This window comes from Mastigoproctus giganteus, chromosome 2 (assembly GCF_048544385.1).
Source record: "Mastigoproctus giganteus isolate SK-2022 chromosome 2, ASM4854438v1, whole genome shotgun sequence".
NCBI lineage: Eukaryota > Metazoa > Arthropoda > Arachnida > Uropygi > Thelyphonidae > Mastigoproctus > Mastigoproctus giganteus.
Genome location: NC_143576.1, coordinates 27,055,417 through 27,079,795, shown reverse-complemented (window position 1 = coordinate 27,079,795; position 24,379 = coordinate 27,055,417). Strand labels below are relative to the sequence as shown.

Here is a 24,379-nt window from a genome sequence, read left to right as displayed (position 1 = left end):
TTTTTCGCAAATTCTAGTGTAGAAACACAGAAATTATATAAACAAAAACCATAAACAAATATGAGTGAATACCTCATTCACTTTATTCGGAATATACTAAATATGTTATCCATCAATTTTGTGGGACAGCAGATACCGTATATCGCTCCTATGACTTTGTTTAAAAATCGGAAAAGTGAATTAAGCAACAAATTAGCATTGCTTCCCTTTCTGCACTGTTCAGTCATCTTTTTTTTTTTTATGATTTTTAAACACTTGCATAAAGGGATATATCTGCTATCCCTGCAAGGTTATCCGGATAACGTATTCACAATGTTTCAAACACAGTGAATTCCTCTCTATGTCCTTATTTAAAATTTAAAAATCGGCAAAGCGACAATCGCGGACAGTGCGAAGAGGAAGCACCGATAATTTCCTGCTTCATTCACTTTTCCCATTTTAAAACAAGGGCATAGGGGGATGTATCTCCTACCTCCGCAAGGTTGTCTAGATAAAAAAAAAAAAAAAAAAAAAAGTAAACTGCAACCATTATCAACCCACTGCAGGATGGAAGCCTCCTCAACAATTCACGCTGAGGGAAATGGACCATAATCTGCCACGCTGGTCCAGTGCGAGTTGGCAGATCGACCGTATTTAGAAGTCACGGGCTTGAACCCCGGTCTACTCAAAGATCATGTGCTACTGCACTTCCGCTCCTAATCACTCGGCTACGGAGGCCATAAGGTTGTCTAGATAACATATTTACTACGTTTGGAGTGTCCGATACACAGTACTTCAGTCATATGGAAAAGAATTCGCAAATGTGATTAAAAAACATTTCGCAAATTTAACAGTTCGCGTTTTTGACAAACGTGAACTGTTAAATGATAGGATTTAGTGTATTAGTGCAGTAATAGTGCGAAAGAAAGCGAAAAATGTTGATATTTCTGACTTTTAACAAATTGCTTTTGTAAAAGTCCGAATTTCGGGGTTTTATCAGTGAAAATTTGAAATTCTAAGCTTTTCTAGATTTCGGGCTTTTACATTAGTATATATAACAGAAAAATGGGCTTTGTGCCCCCCCCCTTCCATTTTTAAATGCAGTTATACTTCAAATGGAGCATGAATTAAAATTACCTTTATTAAAATGATACGCTGTCCATTCCTTCAAAAATGAATAAAGGGATGAATGCTCTTTAAAATTTGCAGAGTAGGAAATATTACATTATTTAATCACGTTGTGCAGAGTACTTTTATTGCAACTATACTTAAAGGGAAGCAAACGGAAAAGCAGCACGCAATAGCAGATAAATCCTTTGCAAAACATAAAAATGTGAGAGGCAGTAGTAACAGCATATAGTAGGGTAGGGTGAAAACAACTACATTTTTGGAAACCTTTGAGGACCACCTACACAAAACGTTCACAGACCACAAGTGACCCGCGGACCATAGGCTGAAAATTGCTGCTCTCTTTGGTCTATATTAATGCGAGCTGTTCTGCTGCACTCGCTGTCTGCTAATTTTGACGTGGTCAGGCAAGTTATTCTGTAAAGTACTAGACTGTTTCCGCACACATTATTACCGTGCTCAGGTGAGCATGGACGCCCATCCCGTGTCCATTTATTGAGTACCAACCCAGAGAGATAGAGAGAGAGGCAATTAATTTGAGGCTCTTTAATTGTTGCTCTTTCGTGTCGCAGCAAGCCGACTAAACACACTGCACATTAAGATCACTCGCTTATGACGAAAGTCTGCCTTATGCGGCACTCGTTTTGCTAGCCGTAAAGAGGAAACTTAAATGATGACACGCAAAGCGTGCATGATTAGCACTGCGTGCAGTCTGGCTGCTGCGCAGCCCGCACCGGTGTTAACTTTCAACGGGGAGCGATGTTTATTAATCGACAGTAAGTAAGGTCAGGATATGATTAAAACGGAGGCAATGAGTTTGATATTTACCGGCAAACTGCCACGCGCACATCAGCAGTCACAGTAACGGACGGTTGGCAAAGTGCACGCGACAGTGTTGTCGCCGGCGATACGAATTGCATCTTGTTGCATTGCGTTTCTGAACTAGTCCCTTTAATCAGAGCAAAGAATACGATTATTGCATACTGTTTACTCGATGAAACCCCCACCCTTTTCCTTTAAAAAAAGTAAAGACGACCCCAAACGCCCTGTTATTGCATGGCGTCTGCTTATAAACACCAATCAAGTCTGAAAGTGCAGTCGCGTTTCTCGGCATCATCAAATATTCAGATTGTCTACGGGTGACAAGCACGGACAACATCGGCCGTACGGAGATCTGTGTATTTAAAGGCGGGTTATCTGTGTACGAAAGAAAATTAGTGCTCGATCCAGTGAGTTTCTACTGCTAGCAGCATTAATAAGTAACAAGCGTAGTCGTAAGGCTCTGGGCGCGAGAAATTTTCCTAATTAATGGTAGAGTGACGTTAAACACTCTCTTTCTGTCGCTTTCTCTCGGACCAAAGGAGATTAAACAAATTTCCCTAACTGCCGGCATTTCTGAAAGGGCGCTTTGGATCCAAATTTCCATACTGAAGGAAAGCTTTTCGAAAAACTGCTACGTAAGGCTGTCTATTAAGAACAAATTTGAACAGCGTTTCTTTTTGTTATTCGGTCGTTATCACTTGCAAATAAGAATGCTGTACGAACCTGATATGAAGTTCTCTTGAAAAGAATTACAAATCTTTTTATTTCTTAATTCAAATAATAGACCTATATCAACTAAAATTTACTAAATACTTATTTAATAAGATAGAAAATAGTTTACTTTTAATTACGAAGTTGTACACTGCAATACGTGAAAAGACAGACGTGAATATACATAGGGTACCACATATAATATTGTTCCAAAACCTTCCGCTTACTAAACCCCTCGAATATTAAAAGTGGTCACGACCGTTGTCCATGTTCAATAGAAGGGCAGCAATCGTTATTCGCCCAAGCCTTTTCCACACCCCGAGGGAAACTGGACACCGTGAGCTCGTGTCCAGTTTCCTTTATGGTTTTTTTTTTTTTTTTTTCATCCTGTAACTTAATAAGTTTTGAGAGAGGCCTGCGTGTTCCCCCCCGAAAACTCAGGCTTTCCATCTAGTAAAGGAGGAAAACCGTTCATAGAACACAGTACGCGCAATTTACAGACAAAACAACTGACGCCTCATAGCTACTTATACCACGTGAATATTCACATGATATTTGTGTTTCTTTAGATTATCTAATCTATTGATAATCACCACGTATATCATTCCCAAATTACAAACAACCAACTAGCCGAATTAAATATCAAAGAACTTAGAATCACAAAAATAAAGGTAATGAAAATATTGAAAGCTAGTTTTAGCAATTTAGATGCTTTAAAGCAAAGATTTACCTGCAAAACGTTTTAATCTGATGGCCTCTCTACAGGGTTATTTTTATTTGTCAAACGTTTTATTCTTCTGAAAAAGATAAAACATTGTTTAGAAGCAGAAAGTAATACTTGACCTACATTTAGAAATGTTAGGAAATTCATATCACAACATGTTTAATGTGTCGCAATCGCAGTGTGATGTTGCGACCATTCTCCAACGTTTCCTCCGACAAAGAAGAAAAATTTTCATCTCCAATGCTTTCTTCAGCGCACGAATGTTTCGTGAATCCTTCTGAAACACTCTCTTTGACACATCACAGATATCACATGAGTTTAAATTTTTGAGTCATACCAGTCCTTTGCTATACACTGTCAAGGTAGCGGTTATAAACACTAGTGGGAACTCCAATACAACTGCAGTTGGAGTACGGGGCTGCAGTATGGGGCTTTGCACTCTCATGTTGAAATCAATTGTCATCCACGTTAACATCACAGTCATACAAAAAAGCACAAAATTGTCCACAGTGATACTAGGCTAAATGTCACGTGATGTTTCCATCCGCAAACACTTTGCAAAATATCAAATGCCGGACATGCACACTACACAGTGACCCTTTGTGCACATAATGGATTATCAACAATAACGGTTTGGTTCTCCAGGGAGCCCAAAATCTTGCACTTGGCTTATTCATAATTACCCGCCTAAATGAAAGTGCCCATCGTCAACTGAACATGCCGTTCTTTCGCATTTGGCATTTAGTGGCTGGCTGAGTTGGACCGTTCTTTCGCATTTGGCATTTAGTGGCTGGCTGAGTTGGATTTTGTAAGGATATGCAGATAAATCACTCTGATAAATTTTCTTTACTCTGCTGTATGTGTGTGTGTGTGTGTGGACATGTGTTTTGTAAAGGGCGGCTCCTAGAACGCCTGTTCAACTCCGCCTGGTATCTCTGTGAAGTACAGTATCACTACAAATGGGCCAGAATGTGAATGACGTAGGTTTGTGTGTATTATGTGTGTGTTCTGTTGTTCTGTTCTGGCCTCTTGGCTACCCAGAAGCATCAGTCACCTGGACAGATGATTCTGGGTACTCGTCCACACCACGGGAAGGTGGGCCAGTCCCAATAAAACACGTACCGTCTCAAACGAAACTCTGATTCACCTAATGTTGTCAAAAGGTGGACCAGGTTCCTCTGGGGGCCCATTCCAGAGGAAGTGAAAAAAAAAAAAAAAAGATCCCGTGATGTAATTAATAAATAAAATTAAAAAAAAAATAAATAAATAAATAAAAAATCCCGTGGTGTAATTAAAAAAAAAAAAAAATCCCGTTTAATTAAAAAAAAAAAAAAAAAAAAAAAAAATTGAGAGAGAAGCTACACTAGTGGAGAGTGGGGAGACGAAAAAATAAAAAAATAAAATAAATAAATAAAATAAATTAAAAATAAAAGTTTTAAGCTGCTGTCTGGGGATCCCCATTCGCAGCCTGCGTTATTCTGTAGGAGGCTTTCCTGCGCGTGAAAACTTGCATTGAGAAGTTCTGGAAGGCAGCACATCCTCATCGGTTGTGAAAGTTTATGCAAACTCTTCCATGGGCTCTGCAGCAAGATTTCTCGAGCCTCACCAACCCTCTCCGCTGTTTTTAATAACGGACAGCCTTCATGGCCTTTTCTTTCGTCTAAAACATCTATTTCTTTCAAACTGACCATCAACCACAACTCTGTTGGTTTTTTAATCCGCCACGCACGCCGAAGTGTGGTTCGCTATCTTCTCCGAGCAGAAATAATTGAAAACCCACTTCTGTAGCATGCCCTAACAACAAACGTATTTTTGCTCAGTGCTGTACGCTGTCATTTCTTCATGTCAGGTGGAGAGTATTTAGAGTTACCAACCAAATCTCCAAACCTTTCTCTCTACAGAGTAATAATGTTGCTGGTACTAAAAACATGAAGCTTGCGGAACTACAAAGAAAATAAATACTATAGTGAATAAAAAATTATCCGTATTTGGTAATCCAAATAGTAAAGAAAAGAAAAATGAATACCTAGCCTCCCCTCACAGCGAATGAATGATTGCGTTTCAAGATTTTCTGTTTGTGAAATTCTAATCCACTGACATCAAACAACTACCAGATCGACATTGGTAAAAGAAAGGGCCGAACAATTAATCATGTGACTATTTCCCTGTTTCTATGTTCATATTATGCATTTATATAATATTATCATATACTATGTCGCGGAACAGAGATTATTCCTTAACTGTCACTCTCCTTGTGTATTAGTCATGTGACTGTTTGACTGCATATGTATTCTTTAACTATTTATTCATATTCACTCATGTAATGTTTATGTATTCGTAATGATTCATTCAAGTAATATTGTAAAATACTATGTCTATTGAACTGAGACAATCTCATAAATGGTACTCTCCTTGTATATTAGCAAGAAACCCCCCTGGCTTCGTATGCTGTTTCCTGGGTAAGGTGTACGTCTCAATCTGATTTAAATAAAATAAATCAGTATACAAATAACGGAAAAATAGACTGTGCTGTAAAAGCCATGATCAGCTCATTTATTCACAAAAGTTTCTAGGGGCGTTAGCATATTATGCGTAATGTGCCTATTGTCTTCATTATATCGTTCGTCCGCTTATAAAACTCGGCTCCTAGTACACAGATTTTCATGATATTTTATGTTTGTGCCTTTTAAAAGTTTTGTCGAGCCAAACCACATTTCATTAAAATCGGACCAAGAGAAATCCGACAATTATTTATTTTTGTCATACATATCACATAGGCTATCCGTGTACCGTATATTGCAGTTGATATTACATTTGTTACTATGCGCTGGTTGGAGGAATGAGTGAGCAATGTGGCGGATGCGCAGGAAAAAATAGTTTTGGCTCACGCATAAAAAGTTATTGCTTTTTGCTCGTTTTTTTTTTTTTTTTTTTTGTTATAAATCATGAATTATTACTACTTTTTAATGCGCTAAAATGTAAAGAACTGCGTTCATAAACTTTTTTTAAAAGATTCCTAGCTCATAACTAAATGCAATCAAATTCAGCCAGAATGATAGAACAAATAAATATAAATACAAACAAATTTTTATTCATTGTAGCATTATCAGCCACAAATAAATTCCTGACTGGAATATTTTCCATATTCTACTGTAGCCGGAGAGGGAGGGGGGATTTGTTGGGGAGAATGAATTTGTTCATTTGGTTTATCTCTGGCACAACGCAATAAAGCAAGGAGTATCAACGCGCAGCTCAGGGATAAAACTACGAGACAAAATACTTCGAAAACCATTGCGTACAGCAGTTTAAATTCTCTTAACTTCAGCAACTATATCGTAGTCACAATTAGATGCACCAGATTAGCAGTGACAGAAATGCAGACTTGAAATTATTTAGCACGTCAATCTTCCAGAAAAGTGTAGACATATCATTTAATGTTACGAATGTAGAAGAAAAATAGTTTAATTGGCCGAAGTCAACATTCGCACGTAATCTGGGGAACACAAATCATCTCACCCTCCTTTCATCCACGTTTGAAAGGAGAGTGAAAGAAAAAACTTTCTCCATCTGGATGAAACGCATTAAAAGGGGACGAAAAGCCTTTTTCGAAAGGGTTGGTCGTGCAGTGTTCCAGAAAAGAATATATTTAGGAAAGATCCCGGGTTTGCAGCTGTGCGCCGCGTGTTCTAGGGAGAGCAGACTGTATTCCACTTCGTGGGTCGTTGCAAACAAGGGAAGCTTACAGGACGTTATATTAGAATGATAAGTGAACTTCGAATTGATACAATCAGTAATTATTGAGTGTATTCTGAATCGTGGTGATAAAAACTTCGAGAGCCTGGAACCAATCCTAAGAGCAACGAAATGGGATTTCATCAGCATTAAACATGGGAGATGATAACGGATGAGTTCGTGAGATCTTCAAAGGCTAAAGCGAAAGAACCTTTATTTCATGAAAAATCCAGAGCATCCATACCCCCCCCCAAGGTACCAAATTGATGGATATCCCTATTTTTCTTATGCTAAGGCAAGACAATGAAGACCTGTCCTTCTACCTATAATACTGAATGAAAAAAAAAAAAAAACCTGTGGTTATATGGGCAAGTACAGTGAGGTACTCACTGTACTTGCCCATATAACATTGATCATTGTTAAGTTAAAGAAATCTGAATTGAAAAGAGTGCAGGATACTGTATATGCACGTGACTATGAGAAGTAATAAATATAATGAGCAAAGAGAACATTAGCTCATGAAATAAGCGACCTGATAAGCTGAAACAATGCGCAGAGCGCAGCAAAATGAACTCAATAAACTATATACGCATTAATTATATACACTAAAGCCCAATATCAACACAAAATATTGAATAGCACGTTATCAAGGGCAAGCACTATTCAATGTATCCAAAAAATAATTAGCTGTAGCGCTCTGTTTCTGATTGTTATCTGCCGGATATAGCTAGACCTAAAAGAATAAAGTCGTAATTGTGCTCGCTTTAGGCTACCAGAACCCCATCTTACAATAATAATAGCGAAATGCTAGAATATTAACTGATATTCTAGCATTTTGCTATTATTATTATTATTATTATTGCTCTTATATTATTTCTCTCTGATTGGGGGTTCCACCTCGTGACGGGTATTGCTACCAAGTATACAGGGTGGTTGTTGTTATGTCTGGTGTTACTGTTGGTCGAGGAACTCTCTGACTATCCTAGAGGTGTTCAGGATTGCTACTTTCTGGAATTCCTTGTAGGTGTTCGCTGGGAGACCTATAACAGCTAGGCTGTTATGTAGGGTCTTTGGCACCATACCTGTGGTTGACACGATGATCGGGATGGTCGTTACTTGTTGCATATACCACAATTCTTTGATCTCCTGTCTTAGGTTCATGTACTTCCTGAATTTTTCCCCATGGGTTTTCTGCAGGTTGCCAGTGTTGGACACCGCTCAACCACATAGGTAGCCTTTTCCTTCTTGTTCCAAAGAGTTATATACGGTCTGTTTTGCGGGATTGTCCTATCCGTTATTATGGCGTGGTTCCAGTACAGCTTGTGGGTTGGGGTCTCTAGTACTACCTGGGATTCGTACTTGTAATAAGGTACACTTTCTTCGACCAACTGGTATTTCCTTGCTAGCTTCTGATGTATTATCCTGGCTACCTGGTCGTGTCTATGAGTGTACTCAGTCTGGGTGATCACCTTGCATCCCGCAGTGATGTGTTGGATCGTTTCTGAAGCCAGGTGGTATCGTCGACATGTGTCATCGAACACTCCGGCACCTTGGAGATGTATTTTTTATAGTTCCTGGTGCTCATTATCTGGTCTTGGATGGCGAGCATGAATCCTTCAGTCTCGGGGAAGAGCGTCCCGTTCGTGAGCCATGCATTGAGAGCAATCTTATCTATGTGATCTTGATGGAGATCATTGTAGTTTCTGCCATGGAATGTCTTCTCTGCCGATATTTCTAGCTTCGTTTGTACCTCCTGGTTGAGAGAGACTCCTCGCTTAGGTTGAGTAGGGTATACCGCTTGTTTATCTTCCTTATAGCCTGCTGGAGTGCTGCTGTGTGTTTCTGGAAGTAATCCTTCAGGTTAACTATCGCTGTCTGTTGCTCAATGAGGTTTATCAGGGCCCTTCCTCCTCCTTCTTCCCGGGCAATTGTCAGTCTCTCCACGGTAGATTTCGGGTGGTGTTGGCGGCTCTTAGTCATCATGTTGATTACCTGGTCTTGGATGGCGAGCATGAATCCTTCACTCTCGGGGAAGAGCGTCCCGCTTTTCCTTGTCTTTCTCAGTGTTGGCCCAATCTATGACCCCGAAGGAGTATGTTAGCACTGGGACTGCATAGGTGTTCCATCCGTTCAGCTTTGCTTTCAGCAGCTTCTGAATTTCTAATGGTATTTTTCAGTCAGGCAGACCTTAATTTCCTTGTGCTGTAACTGCTGAGCCTGCATCATCCCGAAATATTTGTAGGCCTCTCCCTCTGCCATAGCTTCGATCTCTTTACCACTCTGCAGCTGGTAGTTTCGGTTGACTAATTTTCCCTGTCGCTATCCGTGGGCCTTGCATTTGTCTAGACCAAATTCCATCCTAATATCATTGCTGAATTTTTCGGTGATCTGGACTAGTTGCTGAAGGTGCTTCTCGGTTCCCGCGTAGAGCTTGATGTCATCCATGTACATCAGGTGGGTGAGGATGTACAGTTCTTCCTTCCTTCTTTGAGGTTATATTCGTACTTGCTACTGTTGAGCATGATAGATAGCGGGTTAAGTACTAGACAGAACCACAGTGGGCTCAGGGTATCTCCCTGAAAGATTCCTCTCTTGATGAGGATTGGCCTGGTTGTAATGTTTTCGACCCTAATGGTGATACTCCATTTCGCCATCGTTTCTCCTAGGAAGTTTGTCACTGTCGGATTGACTTTGTACATGGTCAGCGTCTTATTATTATTATTATTATTATTATTATCTATACATTAAAAAAGTTTTCCTCCTAGTGATATTTATTCGAGATAATGAGAGAAGAGCGCGAGGTTAATTACATCTCTATAAATTCAATTAATTATTGACAACTGCCTCCATAACGTTCACTAACCTCGTGCACGTGATTCACTGTCTAACATGTGATGTTCCATTGTAACGTTTTTTGTATATTAATGAATACTGTATATTTGTAAATAATGTAGTTTAGTACTTTGTAAATATTTTAATTATTTGTATAGTTTGTAAATATTTCAGTTAAACATTTTAGTCCTGCTCTTTCGGGTGCAACAAAAAGGGCCTTTTCCTCCGTCCCGCTGTTTTAAAATGGGAAAGCGAGTTCCCGATTTAAAACAACGGCAATTGTGGGGAAAAACACCCTGGGCATTTCAACCAAGGAGGACAGTGGGCGGGGAAAGCAGTGGCATCTGCCAATCACTGCTTTGTTCCTGTCCGTTTGTCGAAATATGGGAGTCACAAGTTGTCAATCACTGCTTTTCCACTGTTTTGCTTGCCGCCATGTTGGAGGGTGTACACCGTTCTGGAATTTTACCGTGATATTTATTCGACCTTGAGAATGCCGCGCACTATAAATGCACAGGTAAATAATTACATAGGTCATTCTGATTAGATATCGACCAATGTGTCTTTTACGTGGAAAAGATTTGACTTACTCCGTATACATCTACATTTTACGTAGAAAAGCGTGCGTGCGGGTGGGCGAGCAAAGCTGTTTGTTTGTTATTTGGTTTTTAGTAGCATTAGCAACTAAGGCCATATTGCTCCGGGATATGCGGTGGTCATTCTCTGACCTTTCCGCATCCTCCGTATTTGGTGGTGATGGGCTCGAACCCCGGTCTAAGCGAGCAGGGGGCCAATTCCCCTAATTATTATTATTATTATTATTATTATTATAAGATGGGTTCCTTGTATAACAGTAAAGTTATACCGTGATGGGCTAACAGTAAAGTTATACCCATCACGGTATAACTTTACTGTTAGGGGGCAGGCTGTTATGCTCCTGTTATATCTGGGTATTATTGCCAGATACTGTAACCCTTTCCTTTATACCTTTTTGCTTTCTATTTCAAAATTTTTACGCCCCGTGATCTATAAGAATACTCGAGGAAGAATGGGGTTCTACCACTTATCACCTAATTTTAATATGTGTTCATAACACCCCTTGCAGCTTTTCCGTCCCTTCTTTATTTATAGATTACGGTTGGCTCGAACGGTGCTTACTATATACTTGTTTTGTCTGCTATTTGTTGGGCTAGCCGACCGGGCTAGCCGAGTGGGTAAAGTACCTGCCCGGCAACCCAAAGGTCGCGGGTTCGATTCCCGCCTCGGGCTTGGATCAAAGTACTGCAAAAACCTTGGGAGGTGCAATATGGCCACAGAAGCCGATGCGCCAACAACTACCAAATCAAAAAAAAAAAAAAATTGTTGGGCTAGAGGTTATTCTTCCACTTATCTGCTAAACTGTTTCAGTTATAGTATAATTAATTTTTATGCCCTACTATATCTAGTATTAGTATTTAGTATTAGTATTGGCCGCATGGTGCAAGAAAGCCATAGGCTTTCTTGCACCATGCGGCCAATTTTTTTGGCTGGTGCAAGAAAGCCATAGGCTTTCTTGCACCAGCCAAAAAAAAAAAAAAAAAAAACCGAATAAAACAATGATAAAAAATAATAATAATAATTAATAAAAGAAAAGGAAATTAAACCTATCATCCTATGCGTTTCCCTCACCCGAAGGTACTATCCAGATGACCTTTGAATTTCCCCAAACTGTCAGCCTCTACCACCCATGTAGGCAACTTATTCCAGTAATTTATAACTCGCTGGCAGATAACAATCAGAAACGGATAGCTATTATTAATTATTATTTCGATATACTGTACATATAAATATATATACACACATCCAAATAATAATTAGCAGAATTATTCAATGTTTTTCTGTTATTAACAACTGGCCTTTTGTGCATATAATTAATTGTTTATATATTTTATTTATTTTATGATGCATTGCGCATTGTTTTGGAACATGGCACACTTACCCGGCTACTTATTTTACGAGCTTACTTTTCTACGTTCTTAAGTGTATTAACACTTAAGAACGTAGTATCTTAAGTGTAACTTAAGACATAAATGTCTTAGGTGTTAATACTAGTAACTTAGGAGAGTGTTAATAGTTGCCGACAACAAAGTGATAAAATCCAGAGGAGCATACTGTGGTTATTATTAAAATTAAGCAATCGTGGAATGAGGTGACTCCTGTAGGAAGCAGAATTATTTACATTGGCACTCTCATATAAAAAGCTAGGATGTTGATGTATTTTATCATTTCATTAAACATGCTACAGATCTCAAAAAAAAAATAAGCGTTGACTGCCTTAATTTGTCTCACTCTACACCCCCTTAGGCTGCAACATCAGTAATCAGAAGACCAAGTGAAGTTTATTAATTTACTGTAACAAATACGGGAGTAAATTACAAGTAGGCACATCTCGCTTGTGGAGTTAGGAGGCAACGCCTCCCTACCAATGTTTGAATACCAAAAAATGGGTCAAGCAGTATAGTTAGCTTTATCTTTGATCCTCACAGTTGGTTTTAACCAGCCAGAATAAAAGATTCAATTTAATCTTTTATTCTGGCTAAAAATATTTTACAGAAATAAAATAAAATAAAATCTTCATAAGGATTGTATGATCATAAAAAGAACAATTGCAAAATAAATAATGACAGTGGCAGATTTTTAAAAATATTCTGTTTGTTTTTGCCTTGTCAGGCCCCTTTCGCTCACGAAAAATATGCAAGCACCTATAGCCCTATACAAAACTACCTTCGCTAATTTAAAAAGCAACAAATACGTGATCCTAGTAAATTTGGATGTGCAGAATTTAAATATTAAATATACTTGAAGATTATCACCTGCCGCTTTCAAAGGAAAAGAAATGAAAGATTAATATATGAATAGAGTGTTATTCCAATCAAAAAGAAAACATAAATAAATGTACCTTTTAAGAAACCAAATGTAGCAATCACCATCATTTTTGCCCTAACATTGACTATAAAACTGGCAGTGACCATATTAAGCGTTCGATGGTTGAAACGTGCTATCCTTCCAAAATTATCTAATATATGGGCTGACAAAAATACCCTATTTGTCGCTTCATGTTCTCGAAATTTATAATTTAAAAATAAAACTCCATCACCTGATTTGTGAAATCAAGCAAGGCGTAAATGATGTGGACAGCTGAAAATCATGATCCATAAATTCAGACGCAGCAGTCGGTTCACTGTTTGAGTCGGCTTTATTCTTCTTTCAAAATCCGTCTTTCAGGTGGCTGCGATACGGCAGTTTCTCATCATGAGGTATTGATCGCACAGCTTACAACTAGTTCGAGTGTTGTATGGAATATTTCGATTCTGACTTTAAAAAAAAAAATTGAAATATACCACTCAAACAGAAACAGTAATCACAAGGCCCTTCGCTCTGTTCATACCATTAGAACGCCAAATGGCACTGGTAAATGTAAATCCTGCAACATCATCAGCGGAAATATTTCTTTTATAACTTTCATGGCAAACAGTTCAAAGTCTATTTTTACATTATCCATTAACCACTAAGAAACTCAATGTTTAATTAAATTAAATGTATTCTTATATATGTTAACAACAGCCTTGCCCGTGAAAATGAGAAAATCATCACACGTGCCGATGACAAAAATTCTGACATCCAATACTCCAAAATCGACCATAAATCCACCACAAATGAATCAGCAATAGTCTTTTCCTCATCTCCTGGTCAATTTAACAGTATGGTTTAGCGCTTAATCCTCCATCTCCCCCAAAAATTATGGTATTTCCCCTCAAGCTAACCCCAAGAGTAAAGCTCTAGTTCTCAATGGAATCACGATCCTCGCCGTCACAACCCGCTCAGACTTGAGAATAGTATTTGACTCCAAACTTCTGTTTTGTGCTCATTCAGAAAAGCCCATTTATACAAAGCCACCATCATCAAAATGAACAACCTTTTGATGTACATCATTTTGATTTACATCAAAAGCCACCTGTCTTCAATGAACAACCAAGTAACATCTAAATCTATGGCCCCAATTAATGCTGCACGGAAGATAGTTATATATCAGATCAATAACCTATCTTCCACTCCTCCATGCAGCAGAAACATGGGCATCAGTTGACCATGTATAACAAAACCATTCTCTGCTCCTTGTGATAGTGAGGTAAGAACGACAACAAGTAAGTATATATTTTCTGAAGAATATGTAAATATAATTCAACCTTAAATGACAATTTTAACCTTATGTAAGTAATTTATAATGTGACTTTGGACACTCTCAACTCTCTGAACATCAATGTTCTATTGACAAGTCATATCGCGATGACTCTTGGCCTATCTTACTGTATGAAAAGGATAAGGGTGCTAGTGCCGGTCCTAGTATGCTGATGTCATTTTATATTATGCCTAATTTGTAGTCTTGTTTGTTTTAATTACGATTAATCTCTATTCTGATATTTTTGTTTTTGTCTTTAATGGTTATTTTGTAGCTTAACTTTGTATTTCTGTGCTTAGTCACTTGTATAGTCAATGCTTTGTAAGATTCCTCTGGTTATCTATGCATGGAATCACGAATGTATACGATTTAACTTATTAAAGAATTTTATTATTATAAGACAGCAGATCAAAGAGATGTGGCATATGCAACAAGTTACGGCCATCCCGATCATCGTATCAACCACAGGTATGGTGCCAAAGACCCTACATAACAGCCTAGCAGCAATAGGTCTCCCAGCGAACATTTACAAGGAACTCCAGAAAGTCGCAATCCTGAACACCTGTAGGATAGTTAGAGAGTTCCTCGACCAACAGTAACATCAGACATAACAACAACCACCCTGTGTACTTGGTGGAATTACCCGTCACGAGGTGGAACCTCCAATCAGGGAGAAATAATATAAGAGCAATTATTATTATTATTATTATTATCATTATTTACTAGAGTAACAATTTCCCCATTTTCTTCATTAATTCACTGACGATTAAGTCACTTATGAAGTTGTAGGAACACACCATGAAACGTCTGATTTCCATATGTACATAATTTCCAACTGGAAATAAACAGATATTCAGATCTCACGAAGGTTAAAAGTGCTTCAATCATCTTATGATATATTTGCATTACCTGCGCACCACGCCGTTCACGCAACATCTGTGAGGCTGCTTCGTTTTGCACTTTGAATTTTTTTTTTTTTTAATTTCTAAGGACTTCATTTTATTTAATTTATTGTTATATATATATATATATATATATATATATATATATATATATTTTTTTTTTTTTTTATTATTTTGTTTCTTTCTGTATATACTTCTATTACGCCATAATGTTTTTGCAAATCCGCTATTTGCTAGAGCAATGTTACCACTGTTTCCCGTTCGGACAAAAAAAATTAAATAATAATAATAAATAAATAAATAATCACATCAGATCTTTTTTGGCGCCTCCGTAGCCATGTGGGAAGGAGCAGCAGTGTGTAGCACACGCTTCTTGATTAGACCGGGGGTTCGAGCCCGTCACCACCACATACAGAGGATGCGGAAAGGTCAGGGAATGACCACCGCATATTCCTGGGGCAATATGGCCTTAGTTGCTAATGCTCCTAAAAAAAACAAATAATAATAATCAGATCTTTTATTTTATTTTTTTTTTGTCTTGATGCGCTGAACAATGATCAGAAGCAATCAATGATAGCTAAGCAATGATCAGAAGGAACTGGTTGCTGGAGAGGCCTTCATCCTGCAGTAGATCGAAAATGGCTGATGATGATATGCATCTTGGCCAGCAAGTAAATTTTGATATTCAAATATCAAAAGCAAATAATTAAGAAATATATGAATGCTGTTGTTATAAATCCTTTTTACTTCAATCATATTAAAATAAAAATTATCTTCAGCAGAAACACTGAAGAGGCACAGAAATATAATTCTTTTTTTTTTTTCCTTTTCTTTTTTTTTTTTTTTTTTTCTTGACAGGATGAGACAACAGAATAGTAGTTTAAGCATCAGGGTAAGGTCATGGACGTGAGCAATATGCGAAATCAATCTCAGAAGACGACGCAATCTCAACAATACAGTGAACTGTAAGACGAACTAGGGTCCATATTATATTGGCACCCTCCGTGTACGGTCTCAGTCTTTCTTATTTACCGTCTATCCTTATACAACCTGAAAGGCAATAGTCAGCATGCACAGTGAACACAGCCAAGGAACGGTAAGAACACCTGCCTCTAGAACGTTTCCAGCAGCAATGCCGTTGCAGCACTTGTTCCCCCAACATGGGAGGCGGTATTCATTCTCGGACAAACGGCGCGGTCCTAAGTAATTCATAGAGGGACTACTTTCGTACCTGGGGCGCTTTAATTTAAGACGCTGTTTGCCCGCTCCTCCCCAGGGATAGTGATGGAACTGGTGTTGCTTCGGTCCGTGGTCTCCCCTGAGGTCAGAGCAGCGAAGAGAAGGCCTTAGGTCCTAAGTAACTCCTTGTGCAAGCCGCTCCGACATTGAGTCCTCAAATAAATATTAATACGGAGCCAAATTTAAATGAAGCTTTAGTGACGAGAGACGCGTCGGATGTGTTGCTGCTGAACACCCGCTCCTACTGCCAAGGGACTTGTTCGGTAACGGCAACATGTTTAACTAAAGCCCAGTGTAAGGTTAAACCGTCTCGCGCTTTAATTCTGCTCCGCATTCAGTTCTAAAGGCCTTTGTATTCTCAAACTCGAGCTGTCAGTGACAATTATGCTTCACGAGACTCATCGCTAAGAGTTTTTGTCGGTTCCTCTTTAGAATACTGCTTCCGTTTCGCCGTAAAAACAGAGTAAACGTTAGGAAGAGGAGGGGGAAGGAAGTGAAGTGGAACGACAGAGAGACATGATGTTTAAGTTCTACTAAAAACGACGTCATTCACTGACACTCACATGTCAATTACTGCAGCTAAAAGCGGCGTCTTTACACTCAACAAGACTTCCTTTTACTCAGTGAACAGTTTACTGTTTTACGAGCCTCAAACACAAATATTTTCTTAAAGCGTTAACTCCGAGTCGCTTTTGATAAAGTTCGATGGATCAGAACATCGCCATTGGGCTTTGATTGTGTGCATGATGATGTTGATTACATCTCCGAGTGCTGTACAATATCGACGGAATTAAATCCGTCGAATTTGATGACACTGTAAAGTGATGAACTGTAAATTGCTTCTCTCTGGCATTGTCTGAAGTCTCGAGCACCGCAGGGGACAAGCTGCTATTGATGAAGTGTTCCTTTCAAACAGGAAAAGAAGAGGAAGCAAAAAAAAAAAAAAAAAAGTTTTCCGAAGAACTGTTAGAGATGCGCATGCATTGAAAGATTTGAGCGAACAAGACGAGCTAGAAATCGCTCATTTTTGACGCTTCTTCGGAAAGATAAATTTTTTTCCTGTAAGATTTGTAGAGCTTTATTTAATACGTTATTTTTTTGAGTGTAGTTACTAGGAATAACTATATGCAAATACGAATATATAATAATCCGTGCATTCGTCTTTATATACATGCTATATGCCTGTATTTGCCTATGCATATTGCACAAACGTCTATCCTTAAACGCATCGAATCCGAGCATATAAAATTGATATGAGCGGTTCTAAAATACACAAATGTCCGTTTGTACTCTGGATGGCTCAGGCTATAAAATTCAATAACGTTATCTGTTTTATTGCAACCGATTTACCTCCGAAACAGCTAATAACGGGACGAGTAATTTTTGTAACAGCGGCACGGGCTCGATCTTGCAGGTACAAATTTACCTCTGCGTACGTTATCTCCCCCCCCCCTCTCTCTCTCTCTCTCTCTCTCTCTCTCTCTCTCTCTCTCTCTCTCTCTCACCTAGTCCAGCCCATAAACACAAGAAGATGCATAACAATCGTTCAAAAACAAGCAATTTCCATCTCCACCACAGTTTCCGACCGCTAAAGTAATTTTTTAAGGATAAAAAAAAAAATCTAATAAAAAAACTTATGTAAAAGCTGATGCATGTCATGCGCACGGTTAAAGTGCACTATCGAGGTGGGGGGGATAATTGAAGTAAAAAGTCTTCAAGAAAACAAAAGTATATCTAAGTGACTCAGTGAGTAAGTGTATCAAGAATCAATATTCCAGGGTCTCCAGAACAGCTAAAACTTACAGATATTTTTCTCAATGTCTTCCTAGTACAACCGGAATGACACTCAGAATACAAAAATGCTAGCCTAATTCGACCTACCTCACAAATACTGCAGGAAGCCTATAAATAAATGGAAAAATAGTGTTTGGGAGAGAGTAATCACTCATGGACAGTCCGCACTTAAACGTGTGCACGATGAAATAAGAGTACCACAGCGCGGTTTTACCATTCTCTTTCATATTTTTGATCTGTATCCATTAAAAGAAAGGTTCTAGTCGTTTCAAAAATGAGTCAACATGTCTTTAAACTCTTGAAAATGTCCTAGTATTTTTATGGACACAACTTCAGTTCTTTTTACGGATGGAGGTGGATCCAGTTTTAAAAAAAACAAAAAAAAAAAAAAAAAAAAAAACAAACGGGGAACACAAAGAGTCTTCACTAAGAGTTTTTAGGCGAAGTAAAAATTTCCAATTTTTTACACTGAAGAGACATTTAACCAACGTGTTGAATTTAGATTTTAGATTTAATGAATTATATTTAGAAGATAAAATTCCACTGTTCAATAATCGAAACTACTAAAAAAATTTAAAAATTACATCATATTGTAACCTTGTTATTTGAACTAATAGAATTGTATTGCATTGTGATATTATTAGTTATATGTTATTACTAAAGCCCAGATTTTCAGAAAAAAATACTATAAATGCCTATTTTCATATTTCTGTGGAGGAAAAATGTCTGTTTTTGTCTAAAAATACCTTCTTTATTTCGTCTACTTTTCCCCTCTTATATATTTGAACTAGTCTCAAAGCAATAATAAACTCAGAAAATTTATACCGTAAGAAAACAAATATACATATGTTGCCATTGTAATTAACGATAAGAATTAGATATATGCTAAGCAGAAACAAGTTGTGCAAACAGTAGCAAAAATAGCACATACAAGAGGAATGAGTTGCAGCAGTGATGTTTCGGAGGCACAATCTGTGAATACCATATACTGTAAACACTTTTGTCACTGTGTGCGACAGCCACACGTCTGAATCCTCGCAAAGTCCATTGTAGATTTTAGTTTATAGTGGTTCGTAGTAGTTCGTAGATGTAGAGAAAAACCGATGGCGATGTACGTGCACGTAAACGGCCAAATAGGAATCCATGAAGAAAGTGGTGAAAGCAAACCGAGAAATGTCCTTGGAAAATGTTACGCTGGCGTTCTCATGTCTACAGAAGTATCCATAGAGAGCTCAACAACTCAACGTTCAGGGCAGAACTGCAGCTGCTGCTCAGAAGTTCTACACGCCACTCTAACGAACGTCAGATGTCGTTTGCAATGTCACCTAACCAATCATGCTGGGATTATGGAACAGCGAAAGTAAGTCCCATGGAGAGTTGAGCTGCGCTATGTAGTGTTCGTATCAAACAAGTATGAATTTGTAGCATTCCTGGGGAAGTAATCTACCGCAGTATATAGTGCTTACTGAAATTCAGAAGAGGTTAGTTCATGGTATGGATTTGCTTCTCGTTATTCGGACTTGGACCTTTGGTTGTAACGCCGAAACCATTAGTGGCAAGTCTTATACTAAAATCTTGGACAATTCCGTGTTGCCCTCACGAAATTGCATGGAACCGGGCCCTCCGTGTTCCAGCATGATAATGCTTCATCCCATACAGCTAGCAGTGTATAAACTTGGCTTCAGGAACACCATTAAATCCAACAAATTTCCTGGCCGCCCACAGTCCAGACCTGGATCCAATTGAACATCTTTCGAATGAACTGGAACGCAGGATCAAAGCGCGGGCAATATACTCTTCTACACCTGAACTTATCAATGCACCGAAGGAGGAACGGACATGAATTCCTGCTGCCTGCTACTTACACAACTAACTGGTCGAAAGCATTCCACTATGGACTGATGCTGCCACTGGGACCAGAGGTGGGTCTACCTTATTGAATATACATTAGTTAAAAAAATTTCATGTTTTTAAAGCTTTTAAAGGGGCGCCTCCGTAACCAAGTGGAAAGGAGCAGCAGTGCGTAGCACACGCTTCTTAATTAGACCGGGGTTCGAGCCCGTCACCACCAAATACGGAGGATGCGGAAAGGTCATTCAGGGAATGACCACCGCATATCCCGGAGCAATATGGCCTTAGTTGCTAATGCTCCTAAAAAAAAAAACCAAATAACAAAAAAAGCTTTTAAAGGGATATGATCCAAATATTCTTGGTAGGGTACGATTGTTTGCTCAATATTTGAACTGAATTGAACAATAAGATTTATTCAATTCAATTCCTTTTAAGAGTTTCTTGCAAGAAAAGTGTTTTAATAGTATAAATAATGAACGTGAGAAATAGAAAAGCTGCTTTTATGTTCATGAATGCTGTGTATTAAAATGTATCGGAAATACCAGATAAACTTTGTATTTCCAACTATCTGATTTTAATGTCACACAATATTATATACCGAGTGAATGAAAGCTTGAGCAATGCCAGGCTGCTTTGGTCATTTGATACTTTACTCTAGCACCTTTTACTTCTTTTCTGTTTTCAAGGCAAATGATACGCCAAAAGTGAGTCATATCACATTGTCATATTGGGGTTACCCGAGAACAACCTCATCCACCCATATTGTCCATAAATTGCGTGTTCTCTGGTCTGCTGTTTTGTTGGATGAACAACCTGAGTTTCTGGGAGAAAACCTTGTTACCGCCTAAGACCGATTAACTCAGTCACGGAGTAAAAAAATCCCATAAAAGTTCCTCGCGTTATTTAACGGACTTTGAAACCGGGCCTTTTCCCGGTTTGTAGGGGTGGACAGTAATTATAACCACTGTACTACACGCTATGATGGGAAGGCACTGAGTATTTAGAGATGTTGTCATTGTGGATGTGCCAATTTTACGGAAAAGCCGGCTTTTCGACAACATTAGGGACAAATTCATAATAAACAACGCTCTGTGATCCAAAAATAAGATAAGCATAAAGTAGAAAATCTCGATCTTTACATTTGATCGAGATTTTCTTGTTTATCTGGATATAAGAGAAGGCAGAGTCTTCCATTAAGAGAAATGGGCCTTTGATTCTGAACTATAGCCCTGCGCCCTTGAATTGTCACTAGTAATGACAGAAGAAACAAATTGTAGGTCAAATAGCAGCATGCTGATGAAGATCCTGTATAATCGAGAACTTGTCACTCTTTGTGATCGTCAGTGAGAATGTGAAGCATAAAACTGGCTGAAACGCATCGCATTTCCAAATCTTGTGTTAAAATTGATTGACAAGTCCCATAAGAAATACGAATTTTACTAGTAACTTCGCGGATAGTTAAACATCAGTCATTTCTGATCAGATCAGATGGAATGAATCTTCTTCACGAATTTTAGTCTGTGCAATCTGGGCTTTGTGCACGGGTGCATTGTCATAGTAAAGCAAACCCGATGACACCACTTTCGTTATCTTTTTTTCCCGAATTGTAGAAATTTCCTTTTAATTTCAGCATAATGTTAGCATAATAATCCCCTGTTACTGTGATTTTTAGGTGCAACGTAGTCAATTAACAATACTTTGGTGTCCCACAAAACAGAGGCCAACAATTTTTAACAAGTGATGGCTGGATTCGATAATTTTTTGGAGTTAGAGATCCCTTGTGCTTCCACTGCATGCTTTCTAATTTGAATCGAGGATCATAAAGAGGTAATCAGATTTCACCATCAGTCACCAAACGGCATAAAAATCTATTTGGATTAGCAAGAATTTTAAATTCTCTTTAGATGACTCTACCTTCTGATGTTTGTCATGAATGTAAAAGTTTTCTGGGAACCCACCTTTGTAAAAAATGTGGACTTTCCCAAATGCTCGTGTATTATTGCTTCCATGGGAAATGTCAAATACTTTTTTCAAGCTCAGAAACTTGAACTGTTTCTGTTTTCTAAAATTTTTTCTTAAACCATGGCAACTTTAAGTACTGATTGTTTCTGATGGCCAACCAGACCTTGAATCATCCTCAACTGACTCGATCCTCTTTTCAATTCTGCCACCTATGTTGCAACAGTAGCATAACTGGGTAGCTCCTCAAACATTCTGGTCACTATTTAATGGATTTCTTTAGGACAATGCCCTCTTTGGTCAAAATTTGGATTACTGAACGATGCTCGATTTGCTGGATATTTATTCTTCCACCTAGGCCAACATAAAAAATTAAATTTTAGAAACTGCATAAAACATTGGCAAACAATTCTTTTCCTATTATTTCATATGACATTAAGCCATCAAAATAAGCTAGTCTATAATTTATTAATACACTTTATACACGAAATTCTCAGACCTTTTTGACTCGTATTTAAACTATTTGAACAGTCTCCGAACTACACATGGAATCCTCTCCGAAGGCTGTTTTTAACATTTCGTAGGTTTGCATTTTATCTTTTATATCAGAATATCGTAGCACAGTGTTTCCTAACCTATGGGTTGCAACCCAAAACTTACACTTTCATAATGGCTCAAGTGGAATTCTATATGAAGTTAAAAAAATAAAATAATAATAATGAATGAAAAAATTAAAAAAGTGCATGATAAATTAAATCGTAATGCAGGTTATAAAAATTCATAAAAACATCACTCATTTTTGGTAAATATTTTTATATTTACCAAAAATTATTTACCTCACACATATATTTTTGGTAAATATTTTAGTGTGAAGTCCTTTAATATTACAGGACCTCACATTGAGCCGCGAGTATTGGTGAATTATAAATATTGGTTGCGTCCTAAAAAGTTGGGAATCACGGTGAACTAACATGATATCAAATTCTCGAGATGTATCATATAAATGGATAAGTTTGAAAGAGAATTATATATCTATTGTTTTTGTGCGTTATTGCAGGATAAACAGAAGAGCGATGATCGTACCAGGGATGCCGATGGTAAGTTTTATTTCTCTCTCTCTCTCTCTCTCTCTCTCTCTCTCTCTCTCTCTCTCTCTCTCTCAAATTCAAATCATGATTACGAATAGGGAAGGAGCAGTAGGACACTCAAATTCCATGTTAAATTATGAATTTCAATAATATCATAAGCATTCAATATAATGAATGATTAATTAACATGATTGATTGTATAAGCATTCATTTACATAGAGATTTTAAGCAGCATGCTTACAAATTTAAATAAATATGTACGATACTTAATTTGTAAAGCAATACATGGAAAGTAATATTTAAATGTTACTTCATACATATTTCTATAACATATATATATATATATATTATAAATAAATAATATAAATAAATAAATATAAAAATATATATATATATATGATGGCATTTAAAAAAATAATAATAAATAAATAAATACCGGAAAGCGTTATATGTTGAAATGAAAATGGAAGTTTTGGAAATACTGGTTGCCAATATGGATCCAATTATCGAAAGAAGCTGTATGTTCAAAAGAAAACTGGATGATCTGATAAGCAGTATAGTTATTTCAAAAGAGGAGGAAAAAAACTACACAGTGACTTTTTAATATCTTGAATACCAGTAATAGTAATACATATTGATAAAATGGGGTAAGTATCGGCAATTTATAGCTTTAATGCAACCTATCCCAAACTGTTATATGAAAATGTGCATGCTATAGCGCGCAATTCTACTGCGCACCGTTTTTTCATAACGTCCATAACGTCCTCTGTCTATTAATTGTGTCCTCTATCGATTAATTGAGAAGGTAATATATTTAAAGACGAAATGCATAAGACATAATTCCGTATGGGTTTAAATTAACTATATAATATCAGTGTAGATACACCATAGTTAACCCATAAAATTTTTTTAAAAAATTATTCGAAGTAGTGTAATACCTGGTATCTATTTGTGAAGGTAGCCAGCCATAATGAGATATACACTGGTATTCAAAGAAAGTGCATCACCCCTTAAAATTGTAATCGTTGTCCAAATAACGTAAGTATATGGCAATATTTCTTACAGATTGCATCAGATAAGATTGACACGCGTAGGTCATGACGTAATTTTGCATCATTGTTATTTTCAGCTAATAAGCACGCTCTGTAAGAGTTGCAGTCATTCCTCGCTTATGTCAGGATGACGAATTACGTGCAGTTCACGCTAAAAAGAAAGAGTGCTATTGTTACTTTTACGTGAGGAATGATGCTCTTCCCGTCATATTGCTTATAGAGTGTCTTGTAATCAGTCGACAGTGAGTAGATTTCTTTCCAAACTCAAGAATACATGTTCTGCTGATAGGAAAAAAAAACAGGACGCAAACGAGTCTCTACGCCAAAACAGGACCGCGTTTTGAAGC

The 24,379-nt window shown here is 37.7% G+C and overlaps 1 protein-coding gene across 1 annotated transcript in view; it reads left to right on the top strand.

The window, feature by feature from the left end:
• fuss (SKI family transcriptional corepressor fussel) overlaps positions 1-24,379 on the top strand; it is a 224,193-nt gene that overhangs the window by 30,216 nt on the left and 169,598 nt on the right. The window contains exon 3 of the mRNA XM_090389915.1: positions 22,950-22,989. Within this exon, the coding sequence (XP_090246041.1) occupies positions 22,950-22,989 (40 nt within the window). The remainder of the gene's footprint in view (positions 1-22,949; positions 22,990-24,379) is intronic.